At 36.9% G+C, this 21,138-nt stretch overlaps 2 protein-coding genes across 15 annotated transcripts in view; one reads left to right on the top strand and one right to left on the bottom strand.

The window, feature by feature from the left end:
- Positions 1-2,266, top strand: part of SLC4A10 (solute carrier family 4 member 10) — a 152,784-nt gene extending 150,518 nt beyond the window's left edge. For 10 of the 11 annotated variants that reach the window (XR_007632056.1, XM_050339923.1, XM_050339925.1 and 7 more), the window contains one exon: positions 8-2,266. Coding sequence is in view for 5 of the 11 variants with exons in the window: in XM_050339923.1 (XP_050195880.1) it covers positions 8-74 (67 nt within the window). In the remaining 6 variants the exon portion in view is untranslated. The remainder of the gene's footprint in view (positions 1-7) is intronic. The other variant, XR_007632055.1, reaches the window with a different exon arrangement.
- The window catches only part of DPP4 (dipeptidyl peptidase 4), an 80,539-nt gene that overhangs the window by 35,151 nt on the left and 24,250 nt on the right, over positions 1-21,138 (bottom strand). For 3 of the 4 annotated variants that reach the window (XR_007632057.1, XR_007632058.1, XM_050339934.1), the window contains exons 17-25: positions 20,815-20,862; positions 20,228-20,326; positions 18,205-18,274; positions 16,449-16,643; positions 15,485-15,539; positions 13,442-13,541; positions 11,800-11,864; positions 6,647-6,719; positions 6,329-6,402 (exon numbers count right to left, since the gene is read on the bottom strand). Coding sequence is in view for 2 of the 4 variants with exons in the window: in XM_050339934.1 (XP_050195891.1) it covers positions 6,329-6,402; positions 6,647-6,719; positions 11,800-11,864; positions 13,442-13,541; positions 15,485-15,539; positions 16,449-16,643; positions 18,205-18,274; positions 20,228-20,326; positions 20,815-20,862 (779 nt within the window). In the remaining 2 variants the exon portion in view is untranslated. Of the gene's footprint in view, positions 1-4,982; positions 5,476-6,328; positions 6,403-6,646; positions 6,720-11,799; positions 11,865-13,441; positions 13,542-15,484; positions 15,540-16,448; positions 16,644-18,204; positions 18,275-20,227; positions 20,327-20,814; positions 20,863-21,138 lie in introns of those variants that run through there. The other variant, XM_050339933.1, reaches the window with a different exon arrangement.

Below are 21,138 nucleotides of genomic sequence, written 5' to 3'. Positions count from 1 at the left end.
TTCGTAGTGCTGAAATCAGAAAAGAGAAGAAAGCTGACTCAGGGAAAGGTGTTGACCGGGAGACTTGTCTATGACTTGTTCTTCAAGTAATTTTTTTACAAACGAATGACAGGAGTGCCACAACCACTAAATAGAAATGATTTACCTTGTAACTTTTGTCTTTCATCTCAAACTAGCACAGGTAATGTAGTGCAATATTTGTCTCATTTCACCTTGTCTACCTTGTCTAGTATTTGTGTAAATGTCTGCAGTAGCCAATGCAAAAAATCTTTGTGTTCATTGCTGATATTGGCCATTTATCAGTATTCGTATCAGAACTGTAACAAGCAAATTTTCTTTTAAATCCAACTTCCCTGTTAATAGGTTTGTACTGTATTTTGCTACTTTTCTGTGTAAGAATACTTAATAACCTTCATTCAGGATGAACTTGAAAACCCTAGTTCTAAATTTTTTTAAAAATCACCTAACTCTAGTAAATAATTTCAGGAGACCCAAACTGACAAGCAAACATTAAGAAGTTTATAAAGTAACAACTGATCTGATCTTAGGAACAAACTAACAGGGACAATCCTTTCCTCCTTAAACTGTCCTTCTGAAGTCATGGATTACTCCTGCAATGAGGATTGCAGGGTCAGATTCTGTATTTGTGAAGTATTCCTTGATTTAATACAGTGTATTTAATATTAAAATTTGTATGTAACTGGAACATAGTCCTATATATATATATATATATATATAAATATATATTGAAACATTTTCTCACCTTATTTGAAAAAAATCCTTTGATGTGAAACATGGGTACAGTATTTCTTAAAATGCAATCTGTGATGACAGTATCCTGTATTGTATGAATGTTACCATGGTAGGCCAAACAAATGCATTTTCATTAATGAATCCACTATTTTATAACAGGAAAAATTTTGTACAAACTACACAAACTATACCCCACATGCAGTTATATCACCTGCCCAATAATCTTCCTCTTTATTGCCTAAAATTCAACCACACAGAGGGCATATTTATACTGTCTTCTAACAACTATAAACCTCTTAATTTCAGAGATTGTGTATAATACTTAAATGGGTATCCTGCTGTTGTTTTGTTACAGCTCTTCATTATTCCATCAAGTACGTATTGATTAAAAGATAAAAACAACATTGCAAAGTAAAATGCGGCTTTAAAGCTATTACAAAGACATTTTTCGTAATGGAATTTGTTACTGCCTGATCCTTTAAGCTGTTCTTTTGTGTAAAAGACTGCAAGATTAGGTATTGAATGAATAGAGATGTGGAGCTGAAGTTTTACTGTGTTATTTGGAATTCACTGATTTTTAAATTTTTTAAGGTAAATTTTTAAATTATTAAAATGAAGGCTAAATCTCATTATTATGCTATTACTTTGAATTCTAAAAATAAGAGTTGTATTATTGCAATCTTTGTAATAATTCATCCACAGGGCTTTAACATTCACCAGCTTTCCAAAATACTAATCTTTCTATAGACCTCATGTGAGCAATTTTTCCCATCCAGCACATTTAAAGTATTCTAATGGTTTTGTGTGTGTGAGTGTGTATGTTTTACTACTTCAGCCATAAATAACTGCATTTTGCTGCAAACTTATTAGGGTCACTGTTCTAAATTTACCTTAATGTTATTAAAGCCCATTAAAAGCCATTTTTATGGAGAAAAAAAAAATCTAGTGGACACAAAGAAGGATTTACATTTAATTCAATGTTTGTATTTGTAAATTTAGGAAAAAACGCTGATGCATTACGGTTAAATGCTTTGTTTTGTGTACTTGATGATAAATTGTAAGAATCCAGTTGTTTTAAGGTTAGTATAGGAGCTCAATACTGGTTTGTTCTGAAAGCAGCCTGATGGTGTTTTAACATGTTGCTGACTTTGTTACAGATAATGTGTACAATCAAAATGTATTAGCTTCACTTGACCAACTCTTAGAATATTAAGAAGTCAGTGTATTCAATGGCATTCTGTATTTCCGTTCAGTATTTCAGAGAGGTTTTATTTTAAAACACTCTGGTTTTGCGTGAATTTAAATGCTATTCCAATGTTAATCTTAACATTCTGAAATCACACACAGTATAAAGCAGATGTAGTGCTATATTTACTTCTAATTTCATATTCCTGGTCAAAATTACTCAATTTCTTGGATGTAATTTATTACAAAAGCTTATGTGTACATGTGAATAGACTATTGTGTTTTTCACAATTAAGATATGTTATGTGATAATAAATATTTATCCTAACTAATTTTCAATTTTATTTTTACACTGCAAGACCCAGAACAGGTTTGCAATATCATATGGTATTTGAAATGCCTACCTGACATTTTGCTTCACAAATTAATGAATGGTAGAGCTTAGTATTGCTCCATTTCCAAGTGGAATATCACTGAAACATGCAACGTTATCAGTGTTGTCTCACTGGGCGTAGTTGATGATGACTTGCTCTGACTCTAACAGTAAGTTGTGACAGCAGGGATAGCACACAGCTACCCTGTTGCAGGAAGAAAACGGGCATTTACTAATCACAAGTTCATCTCCCTTGCTCTTGAGAGAAGTGATGCAGACCACACAGAAGGGGTTGAGTCTTTTTAGTGTTTATAGGTAAGATCATACAACCGAAAATTCCTCAGTTCTTCTGCTCTTCTCAGGACCCTAAACTTCTGATACTGAAAAACTTTTAGGCCTTAAAGCCCAGTATTATTTACAGTATTGATTTCATTTTACTTAAATCCCTTTGAGCTTCTCCACCAGTTTTTAAACCAAAGACTATCAGCCTTCCAGCCTAAGAATAGTAACAATCACACCTCAGGTTTCAGCTACTTCTGTTAGGAATTTACACAAAGTGTACTCTACAACAAACTTAAATATCCCTTTCACACAGGAAAAAATGCAAAGCAAAAGGAAATTGGTAGCTGCCTAACTAACATGTGGCACTCCTCAGGCCACAAGTGATTTCTGGCTTTGTACCATAATGGAATGAGCTGGCTTTGTTTTGCTGCCTCAGTTTTAGGTATTTACCCATGCTCATGCAGTTCAAGCAAGTTCTCAGTTCCCTGAGGCAGCTCTATTATCTTAGTGCTTGCATGATTTTTGGAGCTGAGTGACTTCTCACCAGAGTGAAAAATTAGACACTGAATTGATGTTTATTAGGACACTTATTATAGCAATAAAACTTTTTTGTTGTTGTTTTTAAAGTTCCATCATTCTCTATCAGCAGGATATAAGTTGATTTCCACACAAAGAAATTTAAGATAATTAGCATTGTATTTTGTTATGCCTCGTAGATAAGACAGTTAAAAGAGGACTATGTAAAAAGAGTACAGAAGAGCTGCTCAGTGAGATGCTAGCATCATTAAGGTATGTCAGATACAAAGAACTGCATCTTTACTTAATGAAAGGCTTACCCAGACCATATAATTTCTACTTATTTTTTTTCAAAGAATCCTTCTCTGATTACACTAATACCTGCAGTTATTGAATGAGAGCCTAGTTAAAGCAGTTTTTCAGATTACAGAAATACTTTTTTTGTCTTTATGACGCTGTGAGTGGTAATATTAAAATAAATCTCAACTATTTACCATTGCATACACAAGCCATCCTTAAGTTCCTAATGATAATCTTTTTTTATAACCTGTGTATTGCTGTGATCTACCTTATACTGATTTCTGTTTCTTTCCCTTGAGTCAAAAGAGTGAGAGATGTGATACTATAACTTCTTGGAGACAACTAACAGCCTGTACTCCTATAAGACTTTAACAGTGGTGCCAGTCTATATTAGAACCACTCCTGCCTTGAACCCAAGATGGTATTTGTAAAACCCAGCTCCAGTGTGTTTCAAGGAAAAACCCCAACACCTTATTTTATGGGTCGAGTGATTGGTGGTTTGTTTGTGAAAACAAAACCTTATTTTCTACCTCAGCCTCCTTTCTCTTATCATTTAAGGACAAGCTGCACAAAGTATCTTAACATTCTCCCCCATGCTTTAGCTGTCTGGGTGAGTACTTTTTACATTCACATCTAATGCCACTAATAACCCACAATACAGACGTAATCACACGCTGGCATGTAATATCAAGAAGTTAAGTGTTAGATAATCAGGTCACACTCTATTACATGATACCATTACACAAAAACAGAAGCTTCACTGTACATCTTCTTTAAAATTAATGGGGATTTTTGTAAAAACTCTAAAAGGTTTTTTCTAAAGCAACATTTTCAATTATATGGATTATGCCTCCTTTAATGACTTGATGTCATTATTATTTTAAAGCAGCACAGTTTTTAAGTAGAAGTGGGTTGCATCTTTTCTAGCTATGTGAAATTGAGAAAACTAATCTTATCCTCAGATGGAGAAGCCTACCTGAAATGCTGAAGACAACTCAGACCTTTACTGGTAGGCTGTAAGGAAAAGCAGGTTTGCCAAAGAGCATGTTCACAGGAGAGTGATGGTCCAGCTCTTGCTTTAAGTGACTGCTGTTTTTCATTGTAATGTTTTATGTTTGAGTGTAAGGAAGAGAGCCTATTCATCGGTAAATAAGAAACTTCTACATTAAAAAAAACCAATGGCGGTCTTCTAGATTTCCCAGGAAAGATTTTACCAGAGTAGACTTGCAGAGTAGCAGCCTTTTTTACTCTAAAAATAAGAAATAATCACAGTTCTATATAGTAATATCAAACAAAGGAATGCAGTGACATTGGTTTGAGTAGGGTATCATTCAAAATGTTTGGTGAAAGCTGGATACATGCTTTCCTTGTAAGACTTCTACAATTGTAATCCAGGAGATTGCAGAGAAGACATTAATTTAAGGAACAGCAGTATAAACAGCCTTTCATTCTGCACAGAAAATATTAACATCACAGTATTCCTGATGATGATCTTAAAATAACAATTAGCAAGCATTACAGAATTCCTTCAAAACTTTTTGTCAGTGTTTTCACAGAAATGATCCCAGGATACTTTTCATTTTTGATAGAAACATCTTTGCTTTTATTCTGCAACTGATTTCCACATTGGTTCCTCTGTGGCATTTTTATCATTCATTACCATAATACACAAACCGGATGGCTTCTCATTTAGACTGAAATGCCAAAAACTAATAAAAAACTCAAGGAAGTATTATGCTTCCTAGAAGTCTGCAACATCATTCTGGTGATGTTAAGACCTGATTAACCACAATCAATAAAAATGCAGTAGTTGCTTGGCAACAGAAATCATAAAGATTAGCATTTCATTATGTACACTGGTATCCCAAGAGCTGACTCTTATCTCATCTTGATTTATACTGGCTCAGACTACATGATCAAGAGAGTTTTCTGGAGAAGTACCATCACTAACAGGCAAAATGCTGGTTCTAGGGCAGCAAGAAACACTGCTTTAGGAAGTGGCTCATGTGGGTATAAATATGCTTATGTGCTTGACCGGAGATGGCATGGTCTTTGTCAGTATACCACTGTGTGAAAGAGAAATACAGAGAGTGTTAGTTGTAGCTACATCTAAATGATATAAAGCAAACATGACAGGCATAAGAACATGTGAAGCCATTTAAAATTATCCCAGCATGAGGCCTTCAGCATGGAGGCAAAGATGTGAAGGGGTAGGAAGCTGCTATGACACTTTTGACTTGGCTTTGTGTGTGGGATATACTATGTATTTATGCTGAAGGCATAAAAGAACACGTGGCTTGTCCACATGGAGGGTAGATGCAACTGTACTGTTAAGAGGGGTGCCTGACCTCTTCCCCTGCCTGCTCTGCAAGTTTGGCTGAAGAACAACCATGCACTGGTGCACTTGGTTTCTTTCTATATGTCATCCTTTTTAGCACTGCTCCCCAAGGATTGGGAGAATGTAGGTAAGGAAGAGCTTGCACCTTAGTCTGAGATCTTCCATGTACAGTGTATGAAGGGGAAAATACCTGCTTGTCCTACAAGATCAACACCAAACATGATAGATACGTTATTATGGACTTAGCTGAAGCTAACATTTCCTTCTGTCTGTAAGGTACTATTTATTGCACTTGGGTATATGCAAAGATTGGGATTGGCTGTTTGAGAACACAAAAAGTTTAACAAAATGAAAGATTAGGTAAACAGGATCAAATATAAGAAAGAGTTGCTTTAGAGTTTTTCTTATGCAGAAAATACATAGGTACTCTATGTACAGATTTCAGTTACTGAACGTGAAATGCAGGTATGTGAACTTTCATTTAAGGTGGCAATGAATTTATACCTAACCACAGGGAACTTATGCTATTATTCTCATAATACAAACTCATTTGTATAATGATAAACAAAAAAGGACCATACCATTGCCTGAAAATCCACTTCGGCATCAACAAGAGCTTTGGAAATCTGTGCTGCTTGCTGAAAGTGAACATTATCTGAAAAGTGGAAGAGGAAAAAGGTAAACAAAAAATTGCTTCTGTAATACTCTGGGGGAAAAGCAAAGCAATGAACACACTAGACTCCTCATCACTGCTGACTGAAACACAGATTAGTTGCAAAAAGCAGTATTATTTTATTGACATAAATGTAACAGCCTTGCCCCTTCATGCTTTTGTTTTGTCAGTAGTAGAATTGCAAACCTGTCTGCAATACTAAAATGTCTAATTAACTGCAACTCACCATCTGCTGTTCCATGAATAAGGAGATATTCAACTTCCTTGAATTTTTCAGCTCTGGCCATTACAGTTGAATTCTGAAATTAAAGAAAAAAAAAAGAAAAAAAGGTGCTATTTATTAGAAGATGACTTGCTATCAACTGACTCTGATTCCTGCTGACACAGCCTGGGGTCCCTCAGATAAAACCAACCACCCCTGCTTTCTCCTCTCCGAACCACCAAGTAGCATGGTCACACAACCAACAGCACTGTGCTTGCCCTCAAATCGTTCTGCACCCATCTGCAATTATTACCAAGGGTTATGGCTGCAAAGTAACAAGCAGTTCCAGAGGGGAAGAGTTTTGAGAGCGAGGTACATGTTTAATGCGTTGCTAACATGTTGTTAGCCTGCAGCACACCGCTTGCCATAGGTTTCCTGTGTGACTGCAGACAAGTTAAAAAAAAAGTTGCCATGGCAACAGTGCACCCTATGATAGCAGGGAGTAGATCCTGCAGAGGCTACACACGTTATCTTCCCCACTGAAATGTATACTAGTTTACCTGCAGGTAAGTCAACAGAACAAACAGTTCCTCAGTCGCAAGTAAAATTGGGTTGTTTAAAGAAGTTTAAAATAATGCTCTCTCCAAATACGAGAGAGAAATGCCTGAAGGAAAAACACACTAGACTAAATCTCTAAATAGAAGTCAAGCTGCATTTTGGGAATGGAAGCATGATACAGTGATGAAAAGATGAAATAATCAGCACCTAAGATTAATCCAGAAATTTAAAACAAAGTAACATGTTCCCTAGAATATACTAGCCCCAGCTTGCTACTGTGACTAAAGAATGAAGACAGTAAAGATTGCAGATAAGATCTTTAATTTGGGCAAGGAAAGGAAATACCATATTCTCTGCCACAAGAGGGGAAAGAAGAAAAGGGACAAGAGGGACAAGACTTTTCAGGCTTCATAAAACAACCAGCCACTCTGGTAAGAAAAAATATAGTAAAAATTAGCAGCAGAAGAATTTAGTGGCTTGGTTTTTCTTCCCCACCTTGCACTAAGGCTGTATCCTTGCATAGGGATTTGCATTTAGTATCCACAAAAAGTCAAATACATTATATTGCCAAGACACAGAAGTGGTCTAATTTCCTTATGTCTCTTGTACACTCATGAATCTTTAAAGCAAGTATAAATTCTTTTTGTCATGGCAGAATAGTGTACCACAACTTCTTCACACATGAAATGAATTCTTTGTATTTATTCAACTAAATCTAAAAAACAAGTTCAGCAGAGAGAAAAAAAACACCCTCCAGTCTGTAACACTGCAGTTACCCTCTTTGGATAGTCAAAGGTTGCAGAGCACCAGAAATCTCAGCCAGTATATGGAAATCCACATGCAATGGAAGCATGATGCTATCCATGGAAATGATTTAGTATCACGTAAGAACAATTAGATCCAAGCGCCAAAATCCAGAGAGAGGACTTTGATGCACTGATAAAGCAGCTGACCAAAAAATCAATTCATAAAGAAATGGCCCAGTGATATGAAAGAAAAAAAAGAAAAAACAAGCAAGCAGTATCCTTTGAGTGCATAATTTTCCATATGTGCAGAGGGAAACTTGATAGATCACCTTGCTAAGCTTTCTTCTGTGAGTCTGTGCTGTTTTAAGCAAACCTTCTGTGAGTGGAAGCATGACTTAAGCTACACTTTTGAGAACGTGACTTTGCAAAAGCAGTTTTGGAAACGGATGCCACTATTTTTCCCCTTCAAGCATTAAACAAAATAAAGTTATTTGTAAAAATACTTCAGAAAGAAGAAACACAAGAGATATCTTCTCTGTATTTTTATCACTTGTAAGTGATGCTTCACTTGCTGTACACATACTCAACATGAACAGTCCCTTCCGTAAAACATGCTTTAAGGACACAGTACATCTGTGTCCTTAAAGAAGGTTGCAAGATTGGGAGCAATCTCAAGTTAGGCACAGTTAGAGGATAAAGCAACAGCGACATCAGCTGAAGAAACCTCAAGTGCACAGCAAATAAATACAACTTTATTTACCCTTCCATTTCATAGCTATACTGCTGGGACAAAGGCTTCCAAAAGGTAACGTGCACAAGTACTGGGAGTTGGGCCCTGCTGAGTGTAACTGGCTTTTCTAAAGATCACACAGCAGTCAACATTTTATCAGCACTCCACAAACAAGTTAAGGTTTGGCTGAAACTGAAGGTCTCTCTCCCTTTAGCATATTCTCAGATAATAGAACAAATGTCAAATCAGTACAAGATGGCATATTTACAAAATTGTACCCTGTTTTGCATAACCTAATGATGCAGCAGTTCTTAAGGACTGAACATTTCAAATCTGCTAGAAAAAGATTGCCAAATCTATGACTGTTTCAAACACTTGCCAAAAGCATATCAAATTCAGAGTGAACTGCAAAATAATGTTCTCACAAGTTGAACAGTCTCTTCAGTATGCTTTACATGGCTACTGCATCTGACCTCTAGAGCTCTGCCCTGATTTGGTCTCAAGTCTTAGGCACCAGGCACTTTTCTTCTGGGTAGACAGCTTGTCTGCCATTCTGCCTAGGATTTCTACACAATTATATTGGGAGCTCCACCCATGCCTGCTCCTCTCTTACAAAGCTCCATTCTTTAATAGTTTACAACTACCTTAGAAGACACTGAGCACACCAAATTAGCTGATTTAGGAGTGTGAGTCATCCCTCAGACTTGACTCTTGACAAAGAATATTTAACATATCAGATTCTCTGCCTTCAATAAACGTAAAACCTTATGTCACAGTAATAAAAAGGTAGGATGTGCCCCTCTTACCACAACTAGTTTCTCGAGTCTATATATTCACAGTCATTAATATATATTCAGTCATTAATAACACTCTGCACATTAGGAAGGTGCCTAGCAGTGTGCATCTTCTCTAAGCAGGTGTGTAAAAAGTCTCGTTTCTTTTAAATTAGGGCACATAGTACAGAGTTTATGAAACATTTCACTTTTCATGCCAGCTTTACAGCGGATGCAGTAGGATGATGAGAGAATATACGATGCAGCAGGCAAACCTGACAGTACAAAGTTAACAGTTAAAAAATGCTTTAACAGCTTCAGCTAGGAGAGCTTTCAATACATATTTTGCATTTACTTTAAAAACATTCAGTTCAGCTAACAGCTCTCATCAGTGACAAGGGGCCAGGAGGTTGGCTATTGGGACTGGGACATAGAACAAAGGGGCTGTAAGCCAGAAACATGCTGGGTTGAAGTCAGTAAGGGTCTTCAGCAACAACAAAATCCCACAGCTCTTTCACTGATACTACATGAAAAGCAACAAACTCATGTCTTGAGCTACCCAGCCCCTCCAGGTTAAAAGTAAAGTAAAAGTGATATATTACTTGAAGCTTTTAACAACAAATGAGGATATAAGTTGCATTTTCCTATCTCCAGGAGCAGCAGCGAAGTGTGACAATCTGATCTATGCAATTACTCCTCCTCCATCTAGCCACCATTCTCCCCAATTAGTCCTCTGAGTAACACATTTGAAACCTTTAGCTCTTTGGTACTGGCAGTTTCAACGTGGCCATTGCCAGCAATAGATACTATGCCAAGAAAATTCGACTCCTGGCTTGAAAGGATTAAACAGTCCTCTGTTGCCATCTGTGCCGTGAAGCTGGTGAATGACTTTGTGCACCCAGAGTGATAACGTTCGTTCTGCACAGCGACAGTAACTTGTATTTACAATGCTACCTCGCAGACCTCCTACTGTTCCCACTGCCTTAAAGAAACACATTTGGAAAAAGGTAGACAGGCGGCTGCAGGCTGCTGGACAGTCCCCGGTGGGCTCCAGGGGCTCACTGGTTAGAAGAGGCAGACACAGTACCAAGTTGTCCAGCAGTCACTATCATTGTCCTTAATCTTGACCAGAATGCCTCATATAGAAGTTGACAAAACTAAATTCCGGTAGTAATATGTCAAACCAGATGTTTCAGTTCATATCGGTATGTATTTATATGTTTTATCATACTTTTAAATCAATGTAACAACCCCTCCCTTTGTCCTACTCATCACACTTCTTATTTTAATGCACATAACCAGTGCTAAACTGTCTTCTAGCCTATTTACCAACCCAAACACAGAAAATGCCCCATTCTTTTTCCGCTAACATCAATGATTGATTCCAGCATCACCATGGCTGAACACCTCTGTGAAACATTCCAATAACCAGGGCACAAAGTACCTCTCAGATCTCTCACAGTTCTGCGATAGCCCCTGTATTTTCATCTAGACCTGAAGTGGAACCTAACAGAAGGCTTTGCTGCTTTGCCCTGTGCCCAGCTACCTGTGACTTCAAACAGCCGTTAACAAAAAGCAACTGGCACATGAAGAGCAAGTCAAACAATTCAGCATGCCATAACAAGGACAAGCAATGATATTTTGCTTCCATTGGGACACATGGAAATTCCCTCCCTTCTGTGCAAACACTGGTAATTCTAGAACAAACTTTGGACACCCTATGTTCATGGAGATTGGGCCAAAATTCCAGCCCTGACACCGCTGGCTCTCAGTGGGTCTGCAATTTGATATGATCACAGTATAGACAGACTTGCCTACCTGCCAGAGTTTTCCGGTATTTAGGAGATTTTGCTTTCCCTGAAAAAAGCTTAAGCAGGAAAGTTCACACAATCCCCATTTTTTTAAAAATTGCATTCCAGAAGGAATGGGAGTACATTTGTTTTCGTGAAAAATGTCTAAGATAAAGCAGAGTTTGCCCACGAACATATTAAATTTTAAAACAAATTTGTTCCTTGGTGATTAAAATAAAACAGTGTTTACAGCCTGTTTTACAGTCTGCAAAGTACCCAAATGGAACTGAATGTAAAAAAAACCCAAACCCCAAAAAAACAACAAAAAAACCCACCAAAAAAACCCAACACACTAAACAAACAAAAGAAAACCCACACCATCCATCAAGAAGTTGCCTCATAAAAATCCAAACACATGAGACTACAGGCTCTAAATGCACAATGCAGCAGTTCTAGCTGGAAAGAAGAAACAAACTTATTGCTTCCCATGGGGAAGGAACTAAAGTGTTTAAAGAAGAATACTGTTATTTAGAAATTAGACAAAACACTAAAGAGCAAATTAAAGTGATTACTTTCTTACATGATAGTTTTGCAGATTATCACTTGCTGTAGGAAGGCCCATGTACCTCTCTGTGTATATTGAATCTGTAATTAGGAAAAAAAACAAAATTAGAATCTGCTACTTAATTTTCAGTCTGTCTACCTTAAATTTTACCAATACAAACAGTAACAATGCATACTGGAAACTAAAAAAAAAAAACCCACAAAATAAAAGTAACCAGGTTTTCCACAATGAGGCATGTAGGTAACCATCATTATTCAGAATATTTAATCTTCTTGTTGCCATGGACACCTGAATGCTGAATATTAATATAGTACTTTGTGTCAGTGTTTCCCTATTGTTATTCTTTCAGTAATGCTTAAAAAATTACTGAAAATGTTGGAGTAAATAACTAGATTTGAAAAAAAAAAATCTTAGCTTTTTTATCTAAATGTTAACTACCAAAAATAGATAAAATGAAATTGTAGTGGTAAGTTAGGATTCATCTTGGCTCTGTCATACACAGTAAAAATTAAGTATCTCTGATTTTCCACGGATTTTTCACCACGTTACATTTTGTAGATTGCTGTTCTGTTTTAAGCCATATAATCAAAGCTCTGGTGCCATATTCTAATGCCCATTTGGCTTCTCATCAGAGTTGTCACACTGGAGGTTTTTTCATGCTGAATATGCATGCCTCCATAATCCTTTATCTAATCAACTAAAAGTGGAATTTGAGAGATCCTGACCATGAAAAACTATTTTCTGTCATAATATAACATTTATGCCCAAAATATGAAGAATCATTATGTCCTCAACAGACTACTGATGATACCTGGCAGTATGATTTAATCTGCTGAATCTGCTCAGTCTCTGCGCTAGTTGCACAATGACAAATTATGCCTTATTTAGCAGAGGTTTGCCAGGGAAAGCTTTCTCTTGAATACTTTTGGACAAATCCAAACCAGAAAAATGTCAAAATGTGGTCCTGTTGTACCAGCACGTATTTACAACTATATATATGTATTTTTTTTAGTCTGGGAGGACCGCCCATATAATTGTATTCATAGCCTCACTCAAGCATAGCATTATGCACTATCAGCTTGAAGCACATACAGACTTGCCCATTTGAACATGTTTTCCTCACATCAAGCTATTCTCAAGAAGAATTAGATTTATAAAATCCAAATTTTACACACTAAAACAACAAAAAAAACCCAAACGCTGAGACACTTCAAATCCTATTCTGTTACTTTCAGAGAGTAAATTACAATGCAAGTTCAGTGCTAAACCTCACAGTTCATTCTCGTAAGTGAAAGTTGCATTTTGAAGACACAAAACCTAATGATGAATTTCTGACACAATACTGGTATCAGAACACATGGCAGCTTTGCAAACACAGGCACATTACAGTAATATTACAAATATTACAATAATTTAGCCTTCATTAAAAGTTAGAGATAGCTGGAAATTATGGATCTGACTTTTTAAAATGGGAATTAATATTTAGCGAATTGATTTAATTTTGAAATGCAGTAGCCACGAGTTCATAAAAACAGACCAAGTGGCATTTACATGGCATCTAGTAGATAATCAAAGTTCTGTGCTATGAATCAACACTTTGCAGCGTGTGCACTGCAAGACATATGGGAATCCTTGTAATGAGGAAGCCATCACATACCATAATATTGCCAATGTGACACGGGGGCAACCGCTATTCCACACTTGAACACGCCGCTTCCAGAGCCAAGCACCATGGAGGTCACATATCCCCCATAAGACTGAGAAGAAAACATTGCTGTTATTTTAGTCGGAAAGGAAAGGATGGGGCCCATCTGCTGCACAGTTCATCAGGCATTTATAGGCTCAGCGTTTTTCATATTAATGAACTCCATTCTGAATTTGGGTCAGATCTCAGCCAGCCTGCTCAGTCGGGGAAACAGACATCAAACAGCGCATGGCAGCTGTGGCACTGATGAATGAGAACTTGCTGGGGAAAAAGGGCGCAAGCGCTGCTGAACTGTGACTCAGCCGAGGATGACAGTGTTTGGTAGCACCGTAGGCAGCAGCGAAAGACAGGAAACAAGACAGTGCTGAACCGCTGTGTCCCTTCCCGTGCTGGGGGAGTGGGTGGAAGCAGAGCTCTGTCCCACAGTGTACATGATGAGTAGTTGCAACAGGGCATCCAAAAATTTACAGTTCCCTAGGAGCAGGCCTATGGCAGCTCGCTCCCTAACTCTCCCCGCAAAGCGTCAAGAGCAAGACTGTGACTGGGGAGCAAAGGATCTTCTACTGAGTCTGTGGGAGGAACTGTGCAGCAACACACTCCTCAGTACACACAGAAAATTTACTTGCAGTCTAGCCTGATACACAGATGAGTAAATATCTGACACACTTGAGCATCCAGGCAGCGAGACACCTATACACTGTCACCAACCGCCCAAATGACTTCCCTCACAATAGTTTGAAGGCACTATTTAGGAAAACGTGCCCACCCACATTCAAAAAGGAGCAATTTTTGGATCTCATTTGTGTCTTGAAACCAGATTACAGGCAAATGGAATTGCATCTTAGTTGATAGTCCTTAAATGTTTGCTCCAGCTTAATTCTTAGGTCCATCCAATGAGATCAGCATGCACTTAGTAATTAAGCTCCTGTATAAATGCCTAAACTACTCACAGTAAAGATATTACTGCTGAATCTGTGGCAAACAAAATTAATGTACATAGTGACAGGCTGACAGTGAGAGGCTGACAATCTGAAAACTCAAGAGATAAAGAAGGGATAAAGAGGTTCAGTATTCCGAGAGCATAATCCCAACCTAGCTCCAAAGACGAATGCTCTTCAACTGTTCATCCTGAGGCTCATAAGGACTTAAGATGCAAATGCATTGTCCTCCATGTCTGCAGAAAGAATTTTTCTCCCACTACAATTACTACTACTACACATGAATTCATAAAACAGAGGTGTTTACACCCAGAAAGAAAGCTGCTAAAGGCACTCTCATCATCATTTTGCCATCAAGCAATTTATTCACTGGTGCCTGTCATCAGCAGTGCCCAAATTTCAGTTAGCAATTTAATTCAAGATCCTGCATACAATCCTGCATATACTTAAACACAGTATGCCTAAACAGAACATGCAAGAATTCTCCCTGTGAACCAAAACAAGCAGTGAAACATCAGCCTGGGACAGAGGACTGTTCAGCACTAGAATCACTAACACTACATACATACTTAACCTTGCAGCTGAGGGGGTATCTGTATGCTATTAAACACTTCCATCTACTGTGACAGGTTTTAAAGATCTATCAAGTTAGAGAAATCTGGCAAGTACCACAATAACCAAGCCACGCAGCTGGTTCACATATAATTTCACATGTTTTTTTAAAAATTAGGCATCCAACTAGAGAGATACTAATGAATACATACTGGATTTTGTTTCTTTTAGTGTTGGTTCATCCTGTACACAGGAACTTGGTAGCATCCATTTAAATTGTTTTAAATCCCTCTAGTAGTCCTAATTTCTCTTACAAAGGTTCCTGAATGATTGCAAAGGGGCACTGTATACAGGCATTTGTAAAATGCACTTCATCAGTTCAGTTACAGGATTGTGCCGTGACTCCAGAGGTGCCTCACATGACGTGCTCCCCACCCCACACACAGCACAACAAATAGCTCTTACAATTAAATAATGTGTCTGCCAACATGATTTGATTACTTACCCAACCCCAAATAGCTATTCTGTCCTTATCAACAAAGCTCATTTCTGAAAATTTTCTGAAAGCAAACAGAATAATTAAACACTTAACGGATTGCAAGTATATGCCATTCTACAGACGTGCCCACTTCCCATCAAGTCTGCCTCTTTCTATTGTAGAAATACGTGTTTCCCACTTCATCACAGTGACTGCACAGGAAAACATACAATAATTCAAGTACGTGTGTCTTCAGGAAATTCAGAAAAATACCTGTGCATATGACACTTTAAAATCCCTCAAATGACACTCACTGACGTTTGTATTGTAGTAGGTTAGACTTCACTACCTGTCTTGCCTTTTTTTTGTCTTGTTTTTTTAAAGACGCACAACGATCAAATTGTAGCAGAAAGGGACAGGCTGACACATGAAAATCCAGTCACCATTAAAAAAAAAAATCCCAAAGATTGTGAAAACTATGATTTGTTTAAACTACTTAATATTTTAAAATCCCAAACAGAAAACCCTGTAAGACCGCTTCATTGTTATTCTGAGAGATTTCTACTGTGATTGTTTGGTTTAGTGGTGTTCTGCAAACATAAACCAAATGATAAACTATGATGTAAAAGCTGAGTATTTCATACAAGTAACTTCACCAAAACAGAAACTTGCAAAAAGCCTGGAGTAAAACTTCTATCTCCAAGTTCCTTTGTAGCGTGTTCTTCTACTAATGTGACAGTTATCCTCTTTATAAAATAAGAGATATGGTAAATTTGTATTACAGCATTAACTCTTCTCTCTTCTCAAGCATAAAATGATGGTTGGCCCATAAATGACACACTTCAGTGAACAAAATTAATGCAGACTTCATGTTATGTTTATGTTTTTGCCAGTAATTTCAAGATGACCTTTCAAAACCCTCACCATTTTTCCCACTGCACAATAGGCACATAGAACAAGGAGCAGGTGTTGACCTTTCCCTGTAGCTCACCTGGCTGCCGCTATCTGATCTTCCACTTCATATGTTCCCAGCCTTCGGTTTATTGCATGCATAATTTCATCGCCTTGGTATCCACTTCCTCTGCCGTCAAAGCTGGCCACAATGATCTGCTCGGTGCTTGCAAGGTAAGTAGCCCAGCTGAGCTCAAAGGTATAGTCTACTTTCTGACTACAAGGCCCTGCATATCTGGGTGAAAAGTGACACAGAATTCAGGCATTTACTCTTCACATATGCTCACATCAAGCATTTGAAATACAATTATCGCTGACAATTTTCGGCCACTAAAGCAGGATAAACTCTTCAAATTCAACTGAGCAAGCAAGAAAAGCATCACTGACTGACTCCAAACTGCTGCTTTACCAGAACTGAAAGCAGTATGCTTTCTAAAACTACAACCAATCAAGAAGGCAGACTGGATTTTTTTTTTTCTATTTTACTGCTTTCTGCTCTAATAAGAAACTTTCATTATTTTGACATTAATCAGCTTATCAGAAGTCCAAGCTAAATTTGCTTTTGTTTCTTGAGTTTCAAAGTAATGTTCTCTAACTATTTCTGTTCCGTTCACCCATGATTTAATTGGTTTAACTCTGAAATCAACAATTAGCTTTCATTTGGAAAAATGAATAGCATGCATTTCTAGTGTCTCATCAGTCTAAACTTCTTCTTATGCAGGCTGAGAAAAAGGAAAAACCCTATATTTCTAATTTTTTACATTAAAAATATTTCAGAAACACTTGATCAATATGAAATTATACTCTGAGTGCCTTGGTGGTAAAATTCTGTGCACTGCACTTCTCTGTTCAACAGAGCAAGAAATGGAAGAATGTTGTTATGGTTCTATAACCCATTCTTATCAGTTTTAAAAGCAAAGAAGAAACTACTCAGAATTCTTGATTCAAGCTATGGATCTTGATACTTCTGAAGGAATTTCTGATCACAGTGAAGCAGAGGTGATCCTGAAAAAGGTCCAGATAAGTCAATAAAATTCTATCGAAACCAAAACAAGTCTTAAGAAGCCAAGAGCACTGGCTGCTCTTTAAAAATGCTTAACAGTCATATCAAAAAGTATTACAGTGCTACCAAATTACATTATATAAAGATTTATCTAACAAATAACAGTTAGTTTCCTTACCAAGTCAGTTTTTTGTAAAAAGAGGGAAAGCTTGACATCTCTATTTTAATGAATAGCTAAAATTCAATAATTTCCATTTAGAAGAAAATATACCAGCCTGAAGAGAAGTGCCTGAGGAAGAATAGACCAAACACTGTCTTGAAATTATGAAGAAACAACAGCAAAAGCAATCCTGACCACAGGATGATGTTTGTCAACACTAGCTGACAGTCAAATATCACAGAGAAAATGCAACATCACACACACTACTTTAGGATAGAAGGCTTATTCAAGGTTTCATTCTGGAATGTCACTTCATTGAATATTATTTCTAAAAATCTTCAAGAGCAGACGAGGAGGTAAGCTAACACTAAAATCCTGGCTTTTAAATCAGATACAGAATGTATTTGCCTCAGTGCCACTGACAGAGTATGTGCTCTTTAAGCATTACATCATCTTACGGTACAGGAATCCATCATGAATTAGGATACAGCTCAATTTTTCATTCTGTCTTAAAACTACTTCAAGAAGTAATTAGAAAAGATGCCAGTTTTGTGTTTCCTGATCTTATTAAGAGCATTTGAAGTAGATGAAAGTGATTATTAACACAACATTGCCATGTAATTGAAAACTTACACATCAAGGAGCAGAGGGTACTTCTTTGATGAATCGAAATGGGGAGGCAGTAACATTTCATACCACAGGTCTAAAAGTGAAAAGAGTTTGACTCAGGTCAGTTCTTCAGTGAAATAATTTGACATGCACTGCAATTCATACAAGAGCACATTTGAGCCATCCCCTAAAAATTAAAAAGCAGTTTCATCTGAACTGTCCTAATATATACAGCTAGAAGTTCCTAGCTAGTCTATTTTTTTGTTTTCTAAATGTTGTGCAGTTAAGATAGCAGAGAGTAATAAAATTTGGGGATTCAACATGCTGTCTCATAACATTATTCTAAGCTTACATGCAAAACTTTTTATGTCTCTACAGTGGTAAATCTATCACAGGATCAAAAATAAAATTTCTCTCCCAGCAATAGAAAGCAATTCTAAATATTTTGAACCTGCCAGATAGACTTTGCATGACAGTTTGTAAAGCATCCCAGAAACATAGCCAAGTATCTATTATTTCTGAAGCAACACTGATTCTGGTTCCATCCATGTTATTCCTTCCACCCAAGTTGGCTGAGAGTAAGCTGAATATTTTAAATGCGCACCATTTAAGTTTTGCAAACTGAATGGCTCAATTGTTCAACCATGAATTTTAAAAGAACTGATGCTGCAAAGGAACCACAAAGCAAATGCTGATTGACTGCACTGCAGTAATAGTCAGACTGCAAGTCTTAAAGAAATTTTCCCAGATATGAATATGCAAAGCATCAGAACACTGAAACCTTAACAATCTAAACACATGAAAATACTAATTTTAATTTTTTTGTGTACTCTCTAGTAGCAGGGGTGAATTTCTTCTTTAATTACATACATGGATTTGTGAGCGGACTTGAAACTTGAAGTGGGACTACATATATGGATTTATTTCTCCTATTTGTGACATTAAAAATAGTTTCCCCTTACCCAAAAGCTTTTACCCTGAAGACATGAAGTAGTAAGAATAAAGAGGAATAAAAAAAATGAATATACAACTGATAGCACGAAGAACATCTTTAAATCTCCATCTTGCCTGGAAGATTTCATCTTTACCCTAATAAAAATGTGACAGAAATAAAAGACAGAAAACACAAAGATAAAGAGAGTTATTATATAAATAAGGTAACAGTGAAAGAAGGGAGGTATCAAAAAGAACAGTTAGCAATGACTGACCAAGCTCAATATGGTTTGTAAAATATAATTTTATTAAGAATATCCATTTGTTTTGAAGAGGAAATTTCGTCATGAAGAGAAAAGCTAGTAGCAAAGGTTGGAGCACGAACAGTTTAGACAGGTACCAGGCCTTCCACTGTTGGTCTAGCTGATGTTGCTCAGTCTAGGAGCACACCAAGACTGTTTTGTTACCCAAATTCTAAGGAGCACCACTCACAAAGCATTAACAGTTAATATTCTAGATTTTGTTATGGTCTGTATTGAGGTTTATGTAGTCTTGGAGCATGAGTGTACTTTTAAGAATATGCCTGTTCAGTCTGAATGTTCCCCCCACACACAAAACCAAAGGTGATACTGAAATGATGCTTAAAGGTTTTTTCAAGCTTTTCCATTTAGATTGTGCCTGCTTTTTTCATAGTAACTGAACTTCTCCACTTTCCCAACCTGCTAACACAAACCAAAGCAACTTGCACCTGTAAATTAAGACCAACTTGACTTTAAATTCAGTGCTTACGAGCTTTGTGCCCCACCCTCATTTATCTTATTTATTTTTTTTATTTAATGAGGTCTTGGAGACTTCTGTTTTTCAGTTTATTATAAAGGAAAAAAAGGAGCTAAGCCACTTCATCACGAAAACATCAAGATATCACATTATGGAAAAAGCACATTTCAGATAAGAATATTTTGGGATTTCAGAAAAAAAATCATCTTGCCTCTAAGTGCTGAATAACTGCAATAATCCCCACTACACCCATCTGTTCTGTCATGCTCTTCAGCAGAAGACCTTGAAGCACTTGGTGAAAAAGGGGTAGAAAGGTAAAAGACGTTTTTGAACTTACTGTATCCACCTACACTAAGGGAGCCAAATTTTTTTGAAGGCATCTGAATATCTTTCAATGCATTTTCCAGTTCAGTGTTATTTTTCAAGTATCTGAGGACTAAATAACAGAGTAAGTAAGATTCAAAGATTAAATACATTATTTTCATATAAACTGCTCTTTAATTATGAACCACTAAGTATTCAATCTGAGACAACAGCAACCTACATTGCAGTTTTTGTTTTTCCTCTCAAATTCAATGTTTACAATTTTTACAATATAGTTTTCCTTCAGTTATTTAGTAACCAGAAAGCTATTTTTCCTGTTTTTCATCTAAATGCAGTTGAAGAAAAACTGAACAATTATCCAGTAAATAAGTCATACATTACTCACTGTTTTCTAGCACAATGTAAAATAATATTAAATAAACTATGAATAAAGGTATGCCAAGCTATATAATTTATTCTTCTGGTAGTTATTTGAAATTAAATTTACCCTTTATAGTTGACATTTTTATTACTGTACTAAGCAATGAGAACAAAATTAAAATAAATTTACAGTGCAATTTTCTGCCTCAACACAAATTAGATTTAAAGATAATCCCATACCTTGATCATCAGTGCTTCTGTGCAGAGTAGACATGGGCAGGCCAGGACCTGTTAATTGGGCACAAAACCTTCATATTTGCATGCTGTCTTGAAACACAGCCCTCATAAAGTAATTGGAAACAGGTGAATCATAAAAGCTCAGAACTCATTTCCCTCCAGTCTGCTCAAGCTCGATTTTAACTGAGTAGGGCCCAAATTCAAGCCACAGGATCCCACAAAGTATTCATACTGTCTCACAGATGAACCACATTACTGTGAGGGACTGCAGAACGGAAATTCCACTCTTTAGCAAAGCCTATGCATTGGTTGTGGACCATGGTTGGG

This window comes from Myiozetetes cayanensis, unplaced genomic scaffold (assembly GCF_022539395.1).
Source record: "Myiozetetes cayanensis isolate MyiCay16 unplaced genomic scaffold, myiCay2020 scf9, whole genome shotgun sequence".
Lineage (NCBI taxonomy): Eukaryota > Metazoa > Chordata > Aves > Passeriformes > Tyrannidae > Myiozetetes > Myiozetetes cayanensis.
This window is presented reverse-complemented; position numbering and strand designations above follow the sequence as displayed.